An 18678-nucleotide genomic window follows, 5' to 3' on the forward strand; every position below is an offset into this window, starting at 1 on the left:
CGAAAAGGGCCGTGTCATTCGCAAACTCTGCATCCAACAACTCCTCTTGTCAAATCGGGAGCCTCATCCCGGTATGCCTGTGGCATGATAGCCCAAAAAATATCCCAACACCTCAGCTACAAAGAGGAAGAGAAAGGGGGCAAGAGGGCAGCCCTCTTGAACTGAGCGAGAGAGAGAGAGAGATGCCTCGCCCATCTGGGCACTGATAAGCATTTGAATGGAACTCCCTTCGTACAAGGTTGAGACTCCTCTGATCGATTTGGATGGAAAACCAAGTCTCTTCATAGTGCCCTCCAAAGAGGACCACTCAACCCTATCGTAAGCCTTCTGGAAATCCAAGAGAAGAACAACTGAAGGCTGGGACTTCTCTTTGGCCCAATCCAATGTCTTTCAAAAGGTGAAGATGTTGTCCAAGATACTACGCTCCTGGACAAAGCCTGTCTGAGTGTCATGAATATATCCCTTAGGTGAGGTCGCAACCGTAGACTCAAGACCTTGGCCAAGATTTTGTATGCGGTGTCTAGTAGAGTGATTGGTCTCCACTGGTACATATCCGCCTTATCTCCTCCCTTCAGAATCAAGCAAATCCAACCATGGCTCTGAGATCACGGAAGAAAACTTGAGTCAAAGATCTCCTGAAGGCCAGTCAAAGGGGAGTGTGTGAAATTCCCAGAAGCACATGAAGAAGGACGGTGTCAATCCATCTTCTCCCAGATACTTTTGCGGAGGGAGGGCCTTGAGGGCTTGCTAGAGCTCCTTATTGGTGAAAGGTTCGCTTGCTCATGTGCGGTGGGACCACTATCAAGATATGAGCCCACACACCCTCTTGGGCTACAAGTATCTATGGAGACCCCTCCTCTTACTGCAACAAGCTCCGGTAGAAGTCTGTGGTCATCTCCAGAATCTATAGAGGGTCAAAGTGCATCAGTTCTCTCCCATCTCTCAGTCTTTGCAATTGCATCCCTGCAGACTGAGGCCCAGGTGTAGAAGTACTGTCTAGTCATCCTATCACTTTGCTGTACCCATGTGGCCCTATATGAATAATAAGAGAACTCTTCTCGATGCAACTATGCATTAGAAATGAGCCAAAGAGAGGGTATCTCATAGCAGAAGACTGATCAGAGCGTCCCAAGAATTCATGTAGAAGTGTTGAACTACGGAATCCAAAACTTCTTTTCTTATGTCACTGTGTGTGTGTGTGTGTGTGCGTGCAAGCCACTAAGTAGACAATGCTCCATAGGAGATATAGAACGAACCAAAATATATTTCCGTCCGCTTGGACACAATATGAAAAAAGTTCGGAGTCCCACAAAATAGTGGTCCTCTGTCCTTACCCCAGGAGGTGTCGTCGTACTACCTCCATGGCAATTCTAGTTCCGTGAGCCGTGTGCTCCTTGCCGAGCTTATGTAGACTTAGTCACTGTGTGCCTGATCCCCGCACTTTGCTGCTCTGGAAGAAAGCCTAGGCGTGTAGCCCTATCAAGCTCTTTGTCTGCAACTCTTCAGCCTGCTCTAGACCTCCTGGAATTGGCCCTAGTGCTGCTGACTTATGCTTCAATCTGCTGGACTTGCTGCTGCTCTGGTGGATGTAGAGTGAGGTCCGAAAGGCCTCCTTGTATAGGGCTTGGATGCCCCCCCAAAAAATCCCCAAAAAACCGACCTGAGTTGGGGGCACATTTGCAGCCCCTACCCTGACCTGTTCTAGGGCCTGATCTGCCTCAAAACCTGTCCTTCTATTCGACTTCTGTTCCAGGCTCCTCCAGCCGTTGGAGCCTCTGCAAACAGTTATGTACAGCCTGCTGTACTGCTATGTACCACTGTAGAAGCTATCCGAACCATTGTTGACATCATCGCTGCTGGATTTACTGTGCAATCAAGCTCCCTCCAATCGCTGGCAGTCAGGCGGCATAGCCATACCACTGCTGTCCACCTTGGTGGCTCTGAAATGCCAGGTATCTCCTTGGACCTGCTGCCCACATGGCAGCCCATGTGCTGCCCATGTGGCAGCCCCATCCTTTGTTGTTTTGCTGTGAGCATGCTGCCCACATGGCAGCCACGGTGCTGCCCATGTGGCAGCCACATCACTTTGTTGTTCCCCCTGCCACCGCGGCTTTAAAAAAAGCATGCTCTCTTGATATGGGGGCTTACAGATGGGGAGGCAATCACACCATTTCCAACATTGGAGGGATCTCAGGCTGCTGCTAAATCTTGAGAACTATCTGCCGTATGTCGTCCTGCTGGAGCAAGGCATTTGGAATGCGGACCTCCTTCTGGGGGAGGCCACGGCAAGGCTTCTCAAGGTGCAAGATGATTGGGGAGTTGTCAAAATGCCACTGGCTTCCTCCCTGTGTAGCGCCCAATCACCTACATAGAACCTGTCCAGCCTCTCAAGAAGTCCATCATGTCGTCGCTGCGAGAAGTGCAGGCTACCTGGAAGTCTAGAGAACCGCAAATGGTGAAGATAAATTGCTTCCATGTGCTCCTCTCAGGCAGAAAGAGGGCCGTTGATATTGACAAGCAGGGATGTAAACTTTCGGTATGCCGGTCCTAGAGTCACCTAAGCGAAGATCTTTCGTCAGCCTACTCCAGAAAGGGGGCTGCTGCTATCGACAAGCAGGGGTGTAAACATTCAGTATGCCGATCCTGGAGTCACCCAGGTGAAGACCCATCCATATTGCCCTCTGTGTGGTCAACTCTCCCTGATCATATACATCCACGGCCATGGCCTGTGAGACTGAGATATAGACCCCTCCACTCTTGCCTACCACGGGGGACCACACCTCTGGACCTCTCACTGTGAGAAGATGCCTTCAGTGAGTAACATCTGCTGCTGAAAACATGTACTTATGTATCAGAAGAAAATCCACATTCTGCCCTACCACAGCCTCTGCAACTCCTGTCGAAGTATCAGACATTGTGGCTGCTTTCGTACACGATCTCTTACCCTCCTGGAGCATGATGATGGGTACGCTCAGAGGGTGGATGTAAGAAGTCCTAGTAAACTAATATCTTTGATAATTTATTCACATATTCTGATTAAATACAGATTCTTGTTCTCTGCTTTAAGTCTCTTTGTGCTTCTTAGCTCAATATACAAAAGGCATCTCCTTATAAAGAGAAGAGCAAGGGTGTGCCCAAAGGGATATGTGCATGAAGAGGTACTTTTTGTGAATCAGTTGACCCTTACGAGAGGATGTACGTTACATTGCTATAACACGATTGCTATCTTCATGAAAGACTGTTTCTTTTGCATAGTTGTAGCTCTCGTAAAGGGTTGTGTCTAATGGGAAGTTCTGCATCAAAAGTATTACTGATACCCTTGGCAGTCACCAGTGAACCTCTGAATACAAAAGGGTGATCCTCACCGGAGGGGCTAGATCTGCTGGATGTAGAGGCTATGGCTGGCTATCCATTGCTAGGACTGGCTGTGAATGAAGGGAAGAAATCCCACGTAAGGAAGGGAAGGTGTGGATGAAAGAAGGGAAGGGATTCCAAGTAAGCATTGGATATGGAGAGGGCTAAGAGGCTAGAGAGGATCCTGAGAGAGCTGCTGCTGGGTGAAGCTGAGGGATGAGTGCTAGAATTGCTGCCGCCGAGGGCTGAAAGGTTGAATGATGGGCTAGGATTTGCTGGAGCTGTGGATGAGTAGGATGAGGGTTTGAAGGGCCTCTTATAGGCTGAAACGCATCCTAGTCAGTCTGACATTGACCAGGTGACTAAAAGAAGTCCCGATCACATTGGAAAGGGGCGATTTTCTCTTATCACATTGAAAATCTACGATTTTGAATCCAGTTACTTAGAAAGTAATAGAAGTTCCATTAGTTTGCACTTCGGATGGTGATGGCTCTTTCTCTTCAAAGAATGAAACATCCTTGTGTTACAAAAATGCTAAAACGTTGACCAAAAGTCAACATTGACCCCAAAAAAGCTTTATCAGCTGGCCATTGGATCCTAATCTCCGGGTGATCCAATTTTAGAGTGGGCTGCTTTAATGCTGCTGATTAGATGTGTAATTTCAGATTTTAGTAAAGATAGGGCCCATTTTATTTTAATGGAGAAGATGTATGATGGAAATGGAGGTGACAATGCCTTTTTTTTTCGGTTCAAGGGAAAGGCGGTAAGGGCAAACCTGGGATAAGGGGAAGCCAAAGGAGATGGTGACTCAAAGGGTGACAAGTCTGATGGCGGTGCAAACAAGAAAAAGAAGCGGAAATATGACAAACCTGGACAGGATTGTAACAAGAAGGCTGATCAAAAGAAGGAAGAGAAATCCAATCACAAAAGCTAGTTCAAGCTAATAATCCTACACATTAGTACTTTTAGTTATAGTTGGTGATAACAGGAATGTCCAGTGAAAGGCATTGGACCATTCCTTGCAAAATCATATAATGTGTAGTCTGTATGAATTTCCTTGCAATCCTTAATTGAGAAAACAAGGCATCTAAATGCATTTTACCAAAGTACAACACTCATAAATTTTGATTTAGACTGTGCACTTAGAAGGGGAGATAGATATACAACACTTTGAACAATAGATAGATAGAGAGAAAGAACATGCAGATGTACAGCCAAGAATAGATTGCATAAAGATGTAGAAATCCCAAGCTTTAATAGTGTACCTACACCTGCAGCAAGCTCTGCTGAGGTAAGACACCACCTTGAACTAGTATGTTGCACTCCCTGATGCAGATCTCCTCCAAACTGCCGTCTGTGTCTCTAACAGGCTTCAATAGTTGAGCTCTACTGCTACTCCCTCTTGGCAGTCTTGTGCTCTCCTTATTGCTCAAGATATGCACTGAGATCTGCCCCCAAAATAGGTGAGGTCTGCTCCTGCATGAACTGACTGTGAGAACCTCTACTGCTGCACTCAACCACTCCTCTGCCCTCCAATGGAACACCCCCATGCCCTTCCAGAGGGGTGTTTCATAGTACACAAGGCCCTGCTGTAAAAGCCGACAAGGGGCCTGATCTGGCTGACAAATCTCCTAACCCTGATTCGGTGGGGACTTCCGGAGCTGGAGTGACGTTCACACGAGGACAAAAGAAAGGTTCCGCCAGCGGCCAATGTAAGTTAGAAGGGTTAGGGGCACTTTTTCCTTATCTAAGGTTTGTTGACCTCAAATATATACTTAATGCATTTTATGTTCCAGGTTCATGCATGAATTTGATGTCTGTTATTAGTCAAATTTTTGATCAGCAAATGAAGGTGAAATTTGATAGTAATGAATATGTAGTCCTAGACAAACAACAAGATATGAAGGTCATTACAAGAGGTGTGAGATAGAGTAACTCGTACAGGCTATATACTGATGTTATGACAACAAATGCAAGTAACTCTGAGAATGATGAAAAGATTTGGCTTTGGCATGATTTGGACAATAATTTTGAAAGTTTGGCAAATTTGCATAAGTAACTGATGGTGTATGGACCGCCTTATGTGATTCATAAGAAAGAAGGTATGTCAGCCATGCTGCTATGGAAACTAACAAAAACTCAGTATGAAGACGTTGAATAAATGGATGCTCAAGTATGTGTGGGTGTGTGGATTTGTACTAAACCCACTGTTGGCGCTGATGATGTCAGTGGGGATGTCGTAGTAGCTAGTCCTTGGTATGCATGATGGAGTTTATGGTTTTCAACCTTATGAGTGACTATCATGAGATTGAAACTGCAGTATGTTCTGTTTTTAGAGGATGAGTTTGGGAATGTTCTTGGATTCATCTAGGTATATGTATATATATTTTTTCTTGAAGGTCAGGCACATAGAGCAAAAGATGTGCTTGAACAAGTGCATCATGTAGAGTTGGACCCTTGGAGGTCATTGGGTGGTGCACTATACTCCATCACTTTTATAGATGATTTCTGCAGGATGACGTGGGTGCACCTGATGGCACACAAGTCTGATACTTCGTATTTATTTAAACATTAAAGACTCTGGTGGAGAATCAAATGGGGAAGAAGGTAAAGATACTCACGTCACAGTGCAGGGGAGAGTACAAATCTTCAATATTCATTGAATCTCACAGGCAATATACAGCAGCATATATCACTCAGCAGAATGGGGTGGTTGAAAGGAAAAACATGACCATATTGGAATACACCAGAGCAATGCTCAGGTACAAAATTGTACCAAAATATTTTTGGGTTGAAGCTGTAAATACAGTTGTTTGTTGCTGAATAGGGCACCAACTAAAGCTGTCAATGATATGACACCTGAGGAGGTATTTACAGGCAGGAAGCTGATACTTAAGCATCTTAGGATTTTTGGTTCCATTGCTTATGCACATGAGAAGAGATGGAAGTTGGATGCCAAATCTAAAAAATACACTTTTCGTTGGTTATGCAAGGGAGCAGAGAGCATACAGGCTGTGCTATACAGTCTAGGAGTCTAACGACACTCAGCCTGGCAAACAGCATGGCTCTTGAAGGGTGAGTAGAACATGGTAGAGGAGGAACCACGCCTGGTACTCCCGAGAAAAAGCTTGCTAGATTCTGAATGGATTTAATAAAGGATTCAGAAATGTGGGAACACTAGGACTAGGAGTTAGAAAGTTCACAAAGGGTGAAAAAGCTAAATGAGAGATACTCAAACTTCAATGCATCATCTGCAGGTGAAATGCAAAATGCATCATTTGTGGGAGAGATGCAGATCGATAGGCAGGAGCCTGTGTAATTTAAGGAATTTGTTGAATGCCAGGAATGGCAAGAGGCCCTGGAGTTGGAGTATATTTGGGCAGGGGAGGCTGAGGTGAGCAGGAGGGCAGCAAAGTTCTCCCCAAAGGGTGTTCACTCCACGCCTGGAGTCAGTATATTCGGGCAGGGGAGGATGAGGTGAGCGGAAGGGCAGCAAGAATTCTCCCCAAAGGGTGTTCGCTCCATGCCTAATGTCCATCTTCAAGCACTTGAATATGAAATGGAAATACTAGTCCAGCTCGCACAAGGAAATCAATTGAAATCTTGACTTAGCAAGAGTGACGATTTCATTTGCAGCTATTGGGCCCGTGTTTTATTGTTGGTTAGCTCTACAGTTATATTCCCAAGTTGAGATTTGACTTTCAATATGTGAGTGTCAGCGAGCTAGTGGTCTGGGCCTCCCCTTGTATGTTTGTAGGTCAAATCAATGTTTGAAGCATGAAGTTTTATCAACCTATCTAACCCTGGGTTTAACCTTGGAATTACTCGTTTGATTTAGAGTTAGATGCAATCTATGTGTCATTGCCTAATAGGCTTGCATCGCATGATCAAGAGCAACTGGATGAGCTAATATTTTTATAGTTCTTGAATTTCAAAGTAATCTCCTGTTTGACGATGAAGATTTTGATGGTTGCGAATTTAAAAGCTTTCCAGAGTATCTAGTTCTAAGCGAGGCATCATATGTACATGGAAGCACGGATGATCAATGCTATTCATTATAACCATTCCAATATATTGTCTATGTAGACAATATATTGGACTTATTCTGGTATATTGTCTATGTAGACGATTGTAACGCTGGTCATGCCTCATGAGACCTTATGGGCCTCATACTTGAGTCTGCTGGCAAGATATCTACTTGAATCATCTCAGTCAAGTGGCAAGATTTGCCATCTTTACTTAAGTAATCTCACTCAGCATGCACATGCATGGCGTTAATGCATATTAGGGTATAACATGCATCATTCTCTTGTCATGAAGGAGAGATGAAGTGAAGCAAAGTAATTGTGTTCAACAATTTTGGAAGGGGGTGTCTTTTAACATGGAAAACCCCAATGCATTTGAGTCTTCCAGTAGGTGGTAAACAGAGGCGAATATGGATCTTTTGTTTATTTTTGGTTGTTTGTGCCTCTCCTTCCTCGAGGGATGGGACTGTTAGAAACGGTTTATTTTTTTGCAATGGTATTCTCTTGTATGAAGTCTCTTTGATCGAACCTTTCATATTGTTTCCTATGCAGATAGCCAATTGGACCATGGAAGTCAAAGAGCTTGATTTGGGAATGGACAGTGAGGAAACTGGTCTTTCTTTGTTGGGACTCAGGTTAATGCTGGTGGCATGCAATATATATGAAAGAGAACAGCATGCATTTTCTAATGATTCTTTGACTTTAAGTTTGCGAGAGAGACTACTCTCTGTTGGAGGAATGGGTTGTAGGGTAGATGGAACTCCAACTCCATTCTTCTTAGAGCGACTCTCAATAAACAGCACCATTGGTCATGCAAGGTGATATGCCATCTATCACAATTTCTCATTTGTATCTATGTTGCTGAATTTACAGTGGTCAGAATTCACTTTTAGTAGTCTTTTTCACTGCAGGGAGCAGGGTGTCACAATAAAACAGTTAGATGTGATCTGTGGAGAGGTTTCCATGGAGTTGACTGAGGAACTACTTCATTCGAGGAGTATTTTCTCTTCAACAACAAAAGCTACAGAAATTTCAGAACCTAGCCTCCAGAGTAAAAGACCCAATGTTAAGGATGGTGGAAGGACATCACATGGCTTATTTGTAAAAATTGCTCCAGAGAAAGTATGTTGTTAGAGTAACTTTTGGTACTTCATCATTGTGATTGTTTAGTGAAAGAAACCAAGCAAAGAAATCAAATGATCCTTCATGAATTATATTCATAGTTAGTTCAACATGGCTCCATGGGAACAACTCGCAGGAGATAGATGGCTGGTGAATTGTTTCCCATGGGAGTCCTGGCTGAATTATCATATTCAGAATTGCAATTTATCAGCTGTGCCTACAAGCGCTAGCTGCTTGATTCTAGTGTCTAATGAATTGATAGAAGTCCAGACAGATTTGCAAGTAGAAGGTGAAAGCGTAGGAACCGAGATTGGGAATATTTCTGCCATCTATCTGGATCCTTTTGATGGTCATGTAGGGATTTCACTTTTAAGTGTGATATCGACCTCAAATTACTAATCTTTATTGAAAACTTTTCCTCTATTGCACTCTTTTGACTTGTGTCTAAGTACTAGCTGTTACCTTCTTATGTTCAATAATTTCTGTTAAGAGGTTATCCATCTTTAGATGATGATATAGAACTCTTAATGGAGCTATGTATTGTAGATGCACACATTGGAACTTGGCATGCTATCTTTCTTACCAAGACACATGTAGGGATTCCATTTTTAAGCGTGATATGTAACTCAAATTTAGTATTATTAGATTAGACATAGCTGGATATGGACTGATCATGAGAATGATCTTGCCTTTAATGTTATGCTCAGGCTGAGATAACATGACCTCGGAAGGGTCAGTTGGCATAACTTCTAAGTGGCCGACATTTGTATTGTGCGCTTTATGTGTATGGTCAAGAAGTTTAATGTCAAGGTCGTCGGTGAGGATGATTACGTCCTAAAGGGCAAAGGCCTAGGTGCTCCAACTTGTGAATTGTGCTGATTTAAAGATATTCCATGGAGGGAGGGGTAAAGTGGGCACCTACGGAAGGCTTTAGAAATTGGACATGTGGCAATCTAGACTCATCTAGGGAACTGGGAACCACATGAACTTAATGAAACGAGGTGATTTTACAGATCGTTGCCAGGAGGAGAAATACATAGTAGCACGTGATGCTTTCCTTCAACTGAATATGGATTGGTAGTTAGTACTCGTTTTTTTCCTGTATCATTTGGTATGAGAGCTATAGGCTGGGGAATGGTGGAAAATTTGCATATAAGGTTGACATGTAGCGTGAAGGGGCACTGTTTTGAACCAGAGCTATTTGAGGGAAGATGCCAACAAGTAATGAAGCTGCTGTTAAGATTGCATGATTCATGGTGGACTGGTGAATATTGACTAGAGGCTACCGCAGGCAAAATCATAGAACAGAATAGGGTGAAGGTGGCAGGATTTTTCTTGGCGACACAACGTTCATCCTCCTGCACTAAAAAGTTTCACCTATTCATTGTGTACACGTTACGTATGGGAAGGCAATAATAAACCGGACGAAGGTTTGCTCGAGGGGGTCCTGCACACTCACTACTCTCCATTCGTCAATCATCTCCCATCTGTCACATGGTATTTTGAATCTGTATGAACTTTGTGAGGCCATCTCCGTGGATTGGTGGTCAACCACTAAGCGATAGGATTGGTTGTTGAACACAGCTAGCAACAATAGATTTACGTTAGCAGTGTTGTGAAGCGATGAAGCATAATGGTTACATTCCGATAGTTACAAATTCATGGATCGTTGGCTGATCCATTAAATATAGCTGACCTGACGTTTTCAATGGAATCTTTGATGTGCTTCCCATGATTGCATAATGTTTGAGAACGATGGTGAGCTAACTGTGGTGTGACGTTATTGGTGGCTATCCTTTGACTGAGAAGCAGCGTGAAATTTGCAGATTTGATTTGGGAATTGGCAGTGTGGTTCAAGTGAAAAAGGACGAAGGTTATTGAAGCGAGGCAATGGTTTTGACCAGGAAGCTTCTCATCCTTTCTTTAAAAAATGAGCTTTGTTCAAATTAAGGGTTCTTTTGTAGTTATTTTGGATTGTAGGTAGTTCCCTGGTATAGGGAGAAGGTTTTGGTTTTGATTGGTGTGAACATACAACTTTACGGGTTGGAATTCTAAGCAGTTGCAAGTGGTTAGATCATGCCTATATCGCAATGATTTGGGTTCCAATTTATGCAAGTTGGGATTTCAGCTTTGGATAGTGTGTGCAAAAGTATGTTGTCTCTGTGCCAACATGGTCTTGGGTAGTACAGAAGGTGTATGTAGAGTAGCCAGACACGGATCTTGCTTCTTCAGCATCAGTGCTACAACTTGGATATTGATGAAGGAGATTCTGTACATGACCACCTGACGAAGGTCAAGGTGGTGAGGGATGAACTAGCATCGGTTGGTCAGAAGATGGACTCGTGCCAGTTAGCTTTGATGGTATTTTGAGAAGGCTACCTCGGAGTTTCAAAAGCTTCGTTACGACTGTGACAATAGGAAAGAGGACCAAACCTGACTTTTGAGGAGTTGGTCCATTACTGCTTCAGGAAGAAGCTAGGAAGAAGCTCTACAAAAACGACAATGATGACAAGGCATTGCTGGCAAAGGATAATGCTGGCAAAGGAAAGGGCAAGCCTAATGGTGGCAAGCCCAAAAAGGATGACTCTAGAGATGACGAGGACACTTCCAAGAAGAGAAAGCACAAGAAGAAGTGCTTCTATTCTTACACGCTAGGCCATTTTGCAAAGGATTGCAGAAAGAAGAAGGCGTATTAGAAGAAGAAAAAGGAGTCCGACTCTGATTCAGATGGTGATACAAAAGCCAAAGCTAATGTGGTAATCGAAGAACTATTCTTGGTGACATCTCCATGTGTTATTGAGGTAAGATATGATGACCTAGAAACCACAGTGATGATGTCTGACATTGAGATGTGGGCTGACGGGGAGTCAGAGACTTTTGTGAAGGTGAAGGACAGCATGGAGTTCTTGGAATCTTCCAGGTGTGTAGCTGTTGATATTGATACGAGGGTGGATTCCATGGAGTACCTTAGGGTTTCATGTTCAGATGGTTGTTGTAATTGAGAAGGGGACAGTACAGGATGGCACATGTTATTGATATATGCCTCGATGAGGTGCATGGTTTGCTTTCGGAGCAAGCACACAAGCAGTATGACGATCTGGTATGTACTTGATATTCTTAATTTAAGCCTTTATAGCATGCTGTGGATAGAATCTGCTCTTCATATGTCTCAAGTAATGCGAGATTGGAAGGAATGGGCCTTCTTCGAAGGAAGAAGGGGAAGTTGTGGGTGCTTCTTCAAATCTCGGACATAGATTTTAGTCACTGCAGCACAAGTAATGCCTATAGCAGAATTCTCAGCAGGAGTGTGCTCAGTAGAGGAAGTGCGAGTCCCAAGTACGGGGTGGGAGAGTTTGTTGTACTTTCCTTTATCCTGAACAACAGGGGCTGCTAATTGGATAGTCGCAAGTACGGGGTGGGAGAGTTTGTTGTTGACTGAGTTGCAATAGGCATTGAAGCATGCGTATTACCAGCAGGACTGATTTTAGCCTTTCCTTTATCCTGAACAACAGGGGCTGCTAATTGGATTATTATTATTATTATTTTTTGCAAAAAGAGACTTCTATTAAGTATTAAAGAAAAACCGTTAGAGCAAGCTCCATACGGGATACATCATGCAATGCACGAAAAGCTCAAGAGCCAAAAAGAAAGGATTGAGGCTGATAGTGCCATCTCAATCCGGTAGAAAGCTCCGAGAAAAAGGGAGAACCCCTCCAAACTCGAAGAAATATAGTCCTTCTAGAAGAGGCTGCCCGTGAGGGGCCATGCATGCTAGCCCATATGGCTATCAAAGTATGAACCGTGTCAGTCCAAATACCTGTGAACACCTGTGATGGGTGTATCTGGGTGCCATCCAAGGCCTCAGTACATCTGGCTCTCCAAATGTGCCAAGAGGAAATGCTAGCCAAAATCTCCCAAGAGGTGTCCACTGAAACATGAGAAGCTCTGAAGGGAGTAAGTGGCACATCCTGCAGAGAGCAGGGCTCTATCACCCGCCGGCGGACCGAGAGTGCCCAAGAAGAAGGCTCACCCTCATAAAACACCTGGGGCCCGGTAAGAGATAACCATGCGACCGAGCCCCAAGTCATGAAGAAAGGGGAAGTGTGAAAGATGCTGAGTATCCGAGCAACCCCTTTCCAAACAGTCCTCGCCTGACTGCAGTCCCAAAGGCAATGTCGCACTGACTCCTCTGCAGAATGACATCGAGGACAAGTGGGATCAGCCCCAAACCTTGATCTCCACAGGTTCACTGCAATCCCTCCATGAATAGAAAGCCAAAAGGAAAGAGTGATCTTTCTATTTCTAAGGAATTTCCAGAGCCTCCTCCAGAAATTTCTACGCAAATCTGCGGTGATGAAGAAGCTTTCCCAATGGGGGGCTCTGGAGGGAATCCAACCCCTACTGTTCAGTTGAAACCTCGTGGCATTACCAACCGTGAAACGAAAGAAGGGAATCCCCCTCTCTCGGTGCCCATGATCTATCCACTCCCACTAATTGGATTATTTTTGAGTCCTGAAGTCCCATGAGTATCTTTGTTTTGCATAGATGAATAAATTACCTAAGAGGGTATCTTATGTAAAGCTAATGGAATGGGAAGTTATATGCCCAAAGTTACTACATTTAAAACATGCACCAGCAATTATACCCCATTTGTGCTTATAGAAAGCACTTCCAATCACAACATTATTGACAACAACATAATATAATTGGGGAGTGGAGACATCGTGTCCCATGAGGAATTCCCATTTTGCCGAGGCGGCACACAACCTTGCCCAGTGAAGCTGCAATTTTTTGCTACAAAGCTCCCAAGCATTGGAGAAGTCTACAACTAACAACCCATACGGGGCATCTATGCTTGATTAATGATTGATAGTCTTCTGTAGGAGACAATGGTAGGACATGCACTACCTGTTGACCATAGTACAAAGGAGAGTACTTCAAAAGCATTTGGTTACACATCTGCACAACTAGACTAAACTCAAAAAGCCCTTGGCTGCATAGTACATTTTCTGTACAAAGCAGCCCTCCGGTGTCCTTGTCAACCAATTGTGCACACCAGCAGCAACTGGCATCCCACCTGGAAAGAAAATGATGATTTCGCTCTTTGCATATACACGAACTGAGCTAACAATCTCCCCGACTCAACTGAAAATGCCAACAGTGGGGGCAAGCTCCATCCAATCTTTCCTGGTACCTTCGAATCCTTCATGCATAACATAAAAAACCAAGTGGGCTTCATGTGAGACACGGACAGGGCTGTCCATATTCTTAACAAATTTCTGCTGTGAGGATCTCTCCCTGGTGTAAGTTTTGTCATATTTTGACACACACCACCTATCACACACATCGCTATCTGAAACACATATAACCAATGAAACACAGCAAAGGAAACCATGGCAAAGCTAAAGGGAAACAAGCGATAGAACAGACGTAGCAGCACACGCGAGCAGATAACAGCACTCAGAACCAGCTCAAAATAGGGCAAATAAAGAGTGTGTAGGGGCGGGATGATTACAGAGTTAGGCGCTGCAAATGTACAGGGTTAAGTGTTGCAAAAGAGGGCCAAAATTAGATCCCTTCTTTGTCTCACTGTCTCCTACACACACACACTCTTTTTTGGTGAAATCTTTGATTGATTATATTATATGAGTAGCAACCTAAAACAAGGTGCTAAAATTACATCAACTGAAAATTTCAGTATATGCCAAAAAGATCTCATGATCTATGCAGCGGGTCTGCAAGCAATCAAAGAAAGATTGCTGTAGAGAACGCCTAAAAAACCCAAACAGAGAGAAAGTGGGATCACCAAAGACTTTACAATTCCTATATGTCCATAAAGTCCATAGTGTCCAATAGCGAACCCAAATGAAGAAAAGATGAAACTCCGGTCTGGATGGATGAAACCCAAATAGCCAGAAGAACTTCCCAAACAAACAGATGGGAATCTCGCTCGCAGGCGCTGTTGAAGCAGATAAAAAAACTCACCAGAGCACGGACAATGCCAAAACAACTGAGGCACAGTCTCCGAAGAAGCAAAACATCTGTGGCAAAGTGCAGGAGCAATGTGTTGATGAGCTAATAGCTGTCCAGATGGAAACACTCCCAAAAGAACTCGCCAAAAGATGACCTATTGCGAAGCGGTACTTTATAGGCCCAAAGTTGCTATAATCTTTTCCTCCATCACTTGGTTGGGCGATGCATTCGCCAAACAGAATCACCTCTCTCTGAAACCCAATGTTGAGGCAAAAGGATTTTATACAATGCAGGTTCAGTAATATGAGATAGCCTCAAAGGACGAGAAGAGGACCCTGGAGAAGTCAAAGTCTAATCTTCTAGCCGATCCTGGGGTTCCAAAGGAGGAATCGGAACTAAAGGCGAAAGCATAGAAGTAATTTGTTGCCACAAAGGACACACACTTTTTTTTTTTGTGAAGAAATCTTTTATTGCTGTAAAATAATTACATTCATAGTTCGAAACTGAAGTAACTATTACTCAACTAAAGATCTCAGTATAAGCTGTATACACATCCTGATCAATCAAACGAGTCTGAACACAATCATAGAATAAAGGATGAAAAAAAGGATTGCTGCAGAGATCGTTTGAAAAAAATAAAGGATGAAAAAAGGGGATCACCAAAGACTCTATGATTTCTGTCCATCCATAAAGTCCATAGTGCCCAGTAGCGTACCCATATAAAAAATAAATCAAAACCTTGTCTCGGTGGATGAAAACCAAACAACTAAAAAAGCCTGCCAAAAGTAATAATAGGAAATCTCGCTCGAAGCCTCTGTCGGATGAGAGCGATGAAGGTGCAAGTATGTGGACAGAACCAAAAAATGTGTAGCACAGATTCAGTGGGGTGTAAGCATCTGTGACAAACAGCCGGAGCAATATGTCAGTGTGCAAGTAGCTGGCCAGATGGAAAAATGCCAAGCAGGACTCGCCAAAGAAAAAGCTGTTGTTGAAGAGGGACGTTGTAATGCCAAAGGAGACGCAGCCTTTTTCTCCATCACTTTAGTGGACGATCCATATGCCAAACAGTATTTGCTCTGTGAGAAATCCAAGGCGGAAGTAATAGCACTTTATACAGTGATGGCATTGTGATATGTGAGAACTTCAAGGGACGGGCTGAAGAGTAAGAAGAGTGTAAAATCCAATCCTCAAACCTATTCTGAAGTTCCATGCGAGGTACTGGCAAAAACGGTTGAAGCATTGCTGAAATCCGATGCCAAAGAGGACGATAATGAGCTCCCAAACCGTATTTGCTGGCAGCCATAGAAAAGGATAATAGTGTGCCATCATCTTGAAGTACATCTGCCATAGAAGTGATGCCTTTAAAGGAGAGAAAGTAAGAACGTCTTGGTTCTTGAATGGCCAAAGAAGGGTGGAATACTTTAGACCAATAAATATTCTTAGCCCTCAAGGAGTTACCCGACAAAGAGTCTCGGACATGCCATTCCAAGTGGGATAAGATATGTTTCCAATCAAGAAGCAGGCGAGAAACAAAAGGGCAGCCTCTGATCTTGCCTTGGATAGAGCCAAATATGAAATCCCACTGAGTTGGCTGCCAATGCTCAAATGCGGAAGTATGAATATGTAATAAGAGAGAGCGGATCATTAAAGCCCACGGTTGATCTCCTTGCATAAACTGCAACATCATTTTTCCTCTGTGAGCAAGTAAATGCATGTGAATATTTAGAATGTTCAGACCCCCGTGCATCTTTGAAGAACAAAGACGATGCATAGAGAGTAATCTGAGACTTTTCTTGCCATTTTTGGCACACTAGAAAATTTCCATAATAGCTGACATAAAGGAGTTCAGCTCTGCCTTAGTGAACATAATGAGAGGCAGATAAAACTGTATGTATGCTATCAAAATGGATTGTGCGATTCGCAAACGAACATGTAGTGGCCAAGTTGCAAGCTTCCAATATTCAAGTTTTGCCCTCAACTTTGTCAACACCCAATCAGTTTGTTGGGAACGGGTGAGTTCCCAACCTAGAGGATAGCCGAGATGTCGAATAAATTGAGAAGCGGGGACAATTTCCCCAGGCCACAGAAGACAGTGCCATTCCTATTCATGCAACGGCAACAATTTTGATTTCTGAAAATTGGAGTAAAGAATGAATCATCAGCATATGCTTGAGCGATCATGCTGCGACTGCCAGTAATCTCCAAACCATGCAACTGGTCAGTGTCCAAAAGGTGGTCCAGATATTGAAGCATTGGATGAGTGGCTATTGCAAAAAGTAAAGCACTTAGGGGACATCCTAACAGAACAGCCAAGAGTCCAGGATGTAGAAATATCCCCTGAAAGTATGCAGGCAGCTTTACTATCTTGATATAGCCAAGTGATAACTTGCTGCATTTTTGTGCCAAATCCCAATGCGTGCGTAGTCGATGAAATAAAATCCCATTTAACCGTATCAAAGGCTTTGGCAATATCAACTTGCAATAATAAAACATCTTGCTGCGTGTATTTGGCAGATTCAATTCCAACATAGGCATTAGCAATGTTATCTGTGATATACCTACGTGGGACAAAGCCATATTGGGCAGAATGCAACCCATCATGTAAAAACCCCTTTAGCCGATCGACAATCATTTTAATAGTGACTTTGTAAATGACTGGCATAAGGGTGATAGGTTTCCAGTCTGCCAAAGATTCATAGATTTGTTTTTTTGGAAGGAGTTTAACAATACCTCTCTTCCATGTGTCTGGCATTTTCTGATTTTGCCATGCAGAATTCACCATACGCAGCAATGTATGCTTCAAAAGAGGCCAATATTTTAGAAAAAACTCAACTGTAAGACCATCCCATCTTGGAGATTTCGATCTTTTGCAAGATTTGATTGCATCTGACAGTTCCCTCTCAGTAAAAGGTTCCTCCAATTCCAAAGCTTGAGTAGTGGAAATAATAGGAGAAACATGCTGTAACAACAAATTTCGTGCAACCAAAGCTTGCTGTGAGGGAGGAACTGCAGAACCAAATTGCTCAGAGAAATGTTGCACACAAACAGAAGCAAGCTGTGACCGCGAGGTGGTCCATGATGCATCACGCATAAGCACCCTGCAAATTTCTGTTTTTAATCTCCTCTGATGCAAGCTTTTGAAAAATTCTTTGGAAGAGCAGCTTTTATCTGTAAAGGCTCTTTGTCTAGCTCTAGTCTCCCATTTGGCCAGTTTTCTATGATCATTTAGTTGAAGACAATGTCTGGCCTGGCATAGTGTTGTTTGCTCATGTAGGGACAACGAACGAAGATGGCTGAGTTCAGTGAGATCCTGACAAGTAAGTTTGGCCTGAGCAGTAGTTTCCCTCAGAGTCTTCATGTAAGACTTGCCGTAACTTCTTATCACAACTTGCATTTTGGAAACAAAAGAATCCCAGGCATCATCAATATGAACATGGCTGCGAGAAGACAGAGAGTGAGATGCTTCAGTAACCATGGCCTTGAACACAGCATGTTGCAAGTAGCTATTGTTCACGATCAGATGGCGCCTTTATGGCAATCTATCATCTGGCATATCATGAAAGGATAACCACAACCATAGAGGTGCATGATCTGAATGCACAAAGGCATAGTCAATCCACATTTTGCATGTAAAATCCCCATTTTGTTGCAGAGCTACACTATACCATTGATCCAGACGTGCCTGATAAGAAGAAAGAGCATTATGTTGGAATGTGTATCCAGGTGACAAAGGCTGCAATTCCTTCCAAAGGTCCACCAAATCCAGATGCATCAGTAATTGAGACCATGCATGACTTTTAGGGGTTAACATATGAGTATGTCTGGAGGTATTGTCTCCCTGTTGAGGAGCATTATTAAAATCCCCACATATAAAGGCATGATATCTCCATGGATATTGTTGCATGGCATCCCAAATTTCAGTTCTTTCTCTAGAGGATTGAGGTGCATAAACAGAGGCAAATTCAAACACCTCTCCTCGAATAACGCATTGAAGAACAAGCCATCTGCCTTTGTGGTCATTTAAAGCAATAATTGGTTGGAGCTCATGTTTGATCAAAATGACCACCCTTGAGAAAGAGTGCTCTCCAGCATAGAAAATGTCATAGCCACAGTAGTGTCCTGTCTTTCCTGCATAGACATGTTGGTTATGTTCTTGTAATGCCACTATGTCAGGCTGAAATCTATTGATGTACAGCCACACTGT

The 18678-nt window shown here is 43.3% G+C and overlaps 1 protein-coding gene across 1 annotated transcript in view; it reads left to right on the top strand.

Annotated features, from left to right (window-relative positions):
- SAB (HYPERSENSITIVE TO PI STARVATION 4) overlaps window positions 1–18678 on the top strand; it is a 161686-nt gene that overhangs the window by 14490 nt on the left and 128518 nt on the right. The window contains exons 4-5 of the mRNA XM_087389961.1: window positions 7932–8197; window positions 8291–8501. Of these exons, the coding sequence (XP_087246087.1) occupies window positions 7932–8197; window positions 8291–8501 (477 nt within the window). The remainder of the gene's footprint in view (window positions 1–7931; window positions 8198–8290; window positions 8502–18678) is intronic.

Source organism: Dipteris shenzhenensis, chromosome 18 (genome assembly GCF_047967505.1).
Source record: "Dipteris shenzhenensis isolate YYH24624 ecotype China chromosome 18, Dip_SZ_1.0, whole genome shotgun sequence".
Classification (NCBI taxonomy): domain Eukaryota; kingdom Viridiplantae; phylum Streptophyta; class Polypodiopsida; order Gleicheniales; family Dipteridaceae; genus Dipteris; species Dipteris shenzhenensis.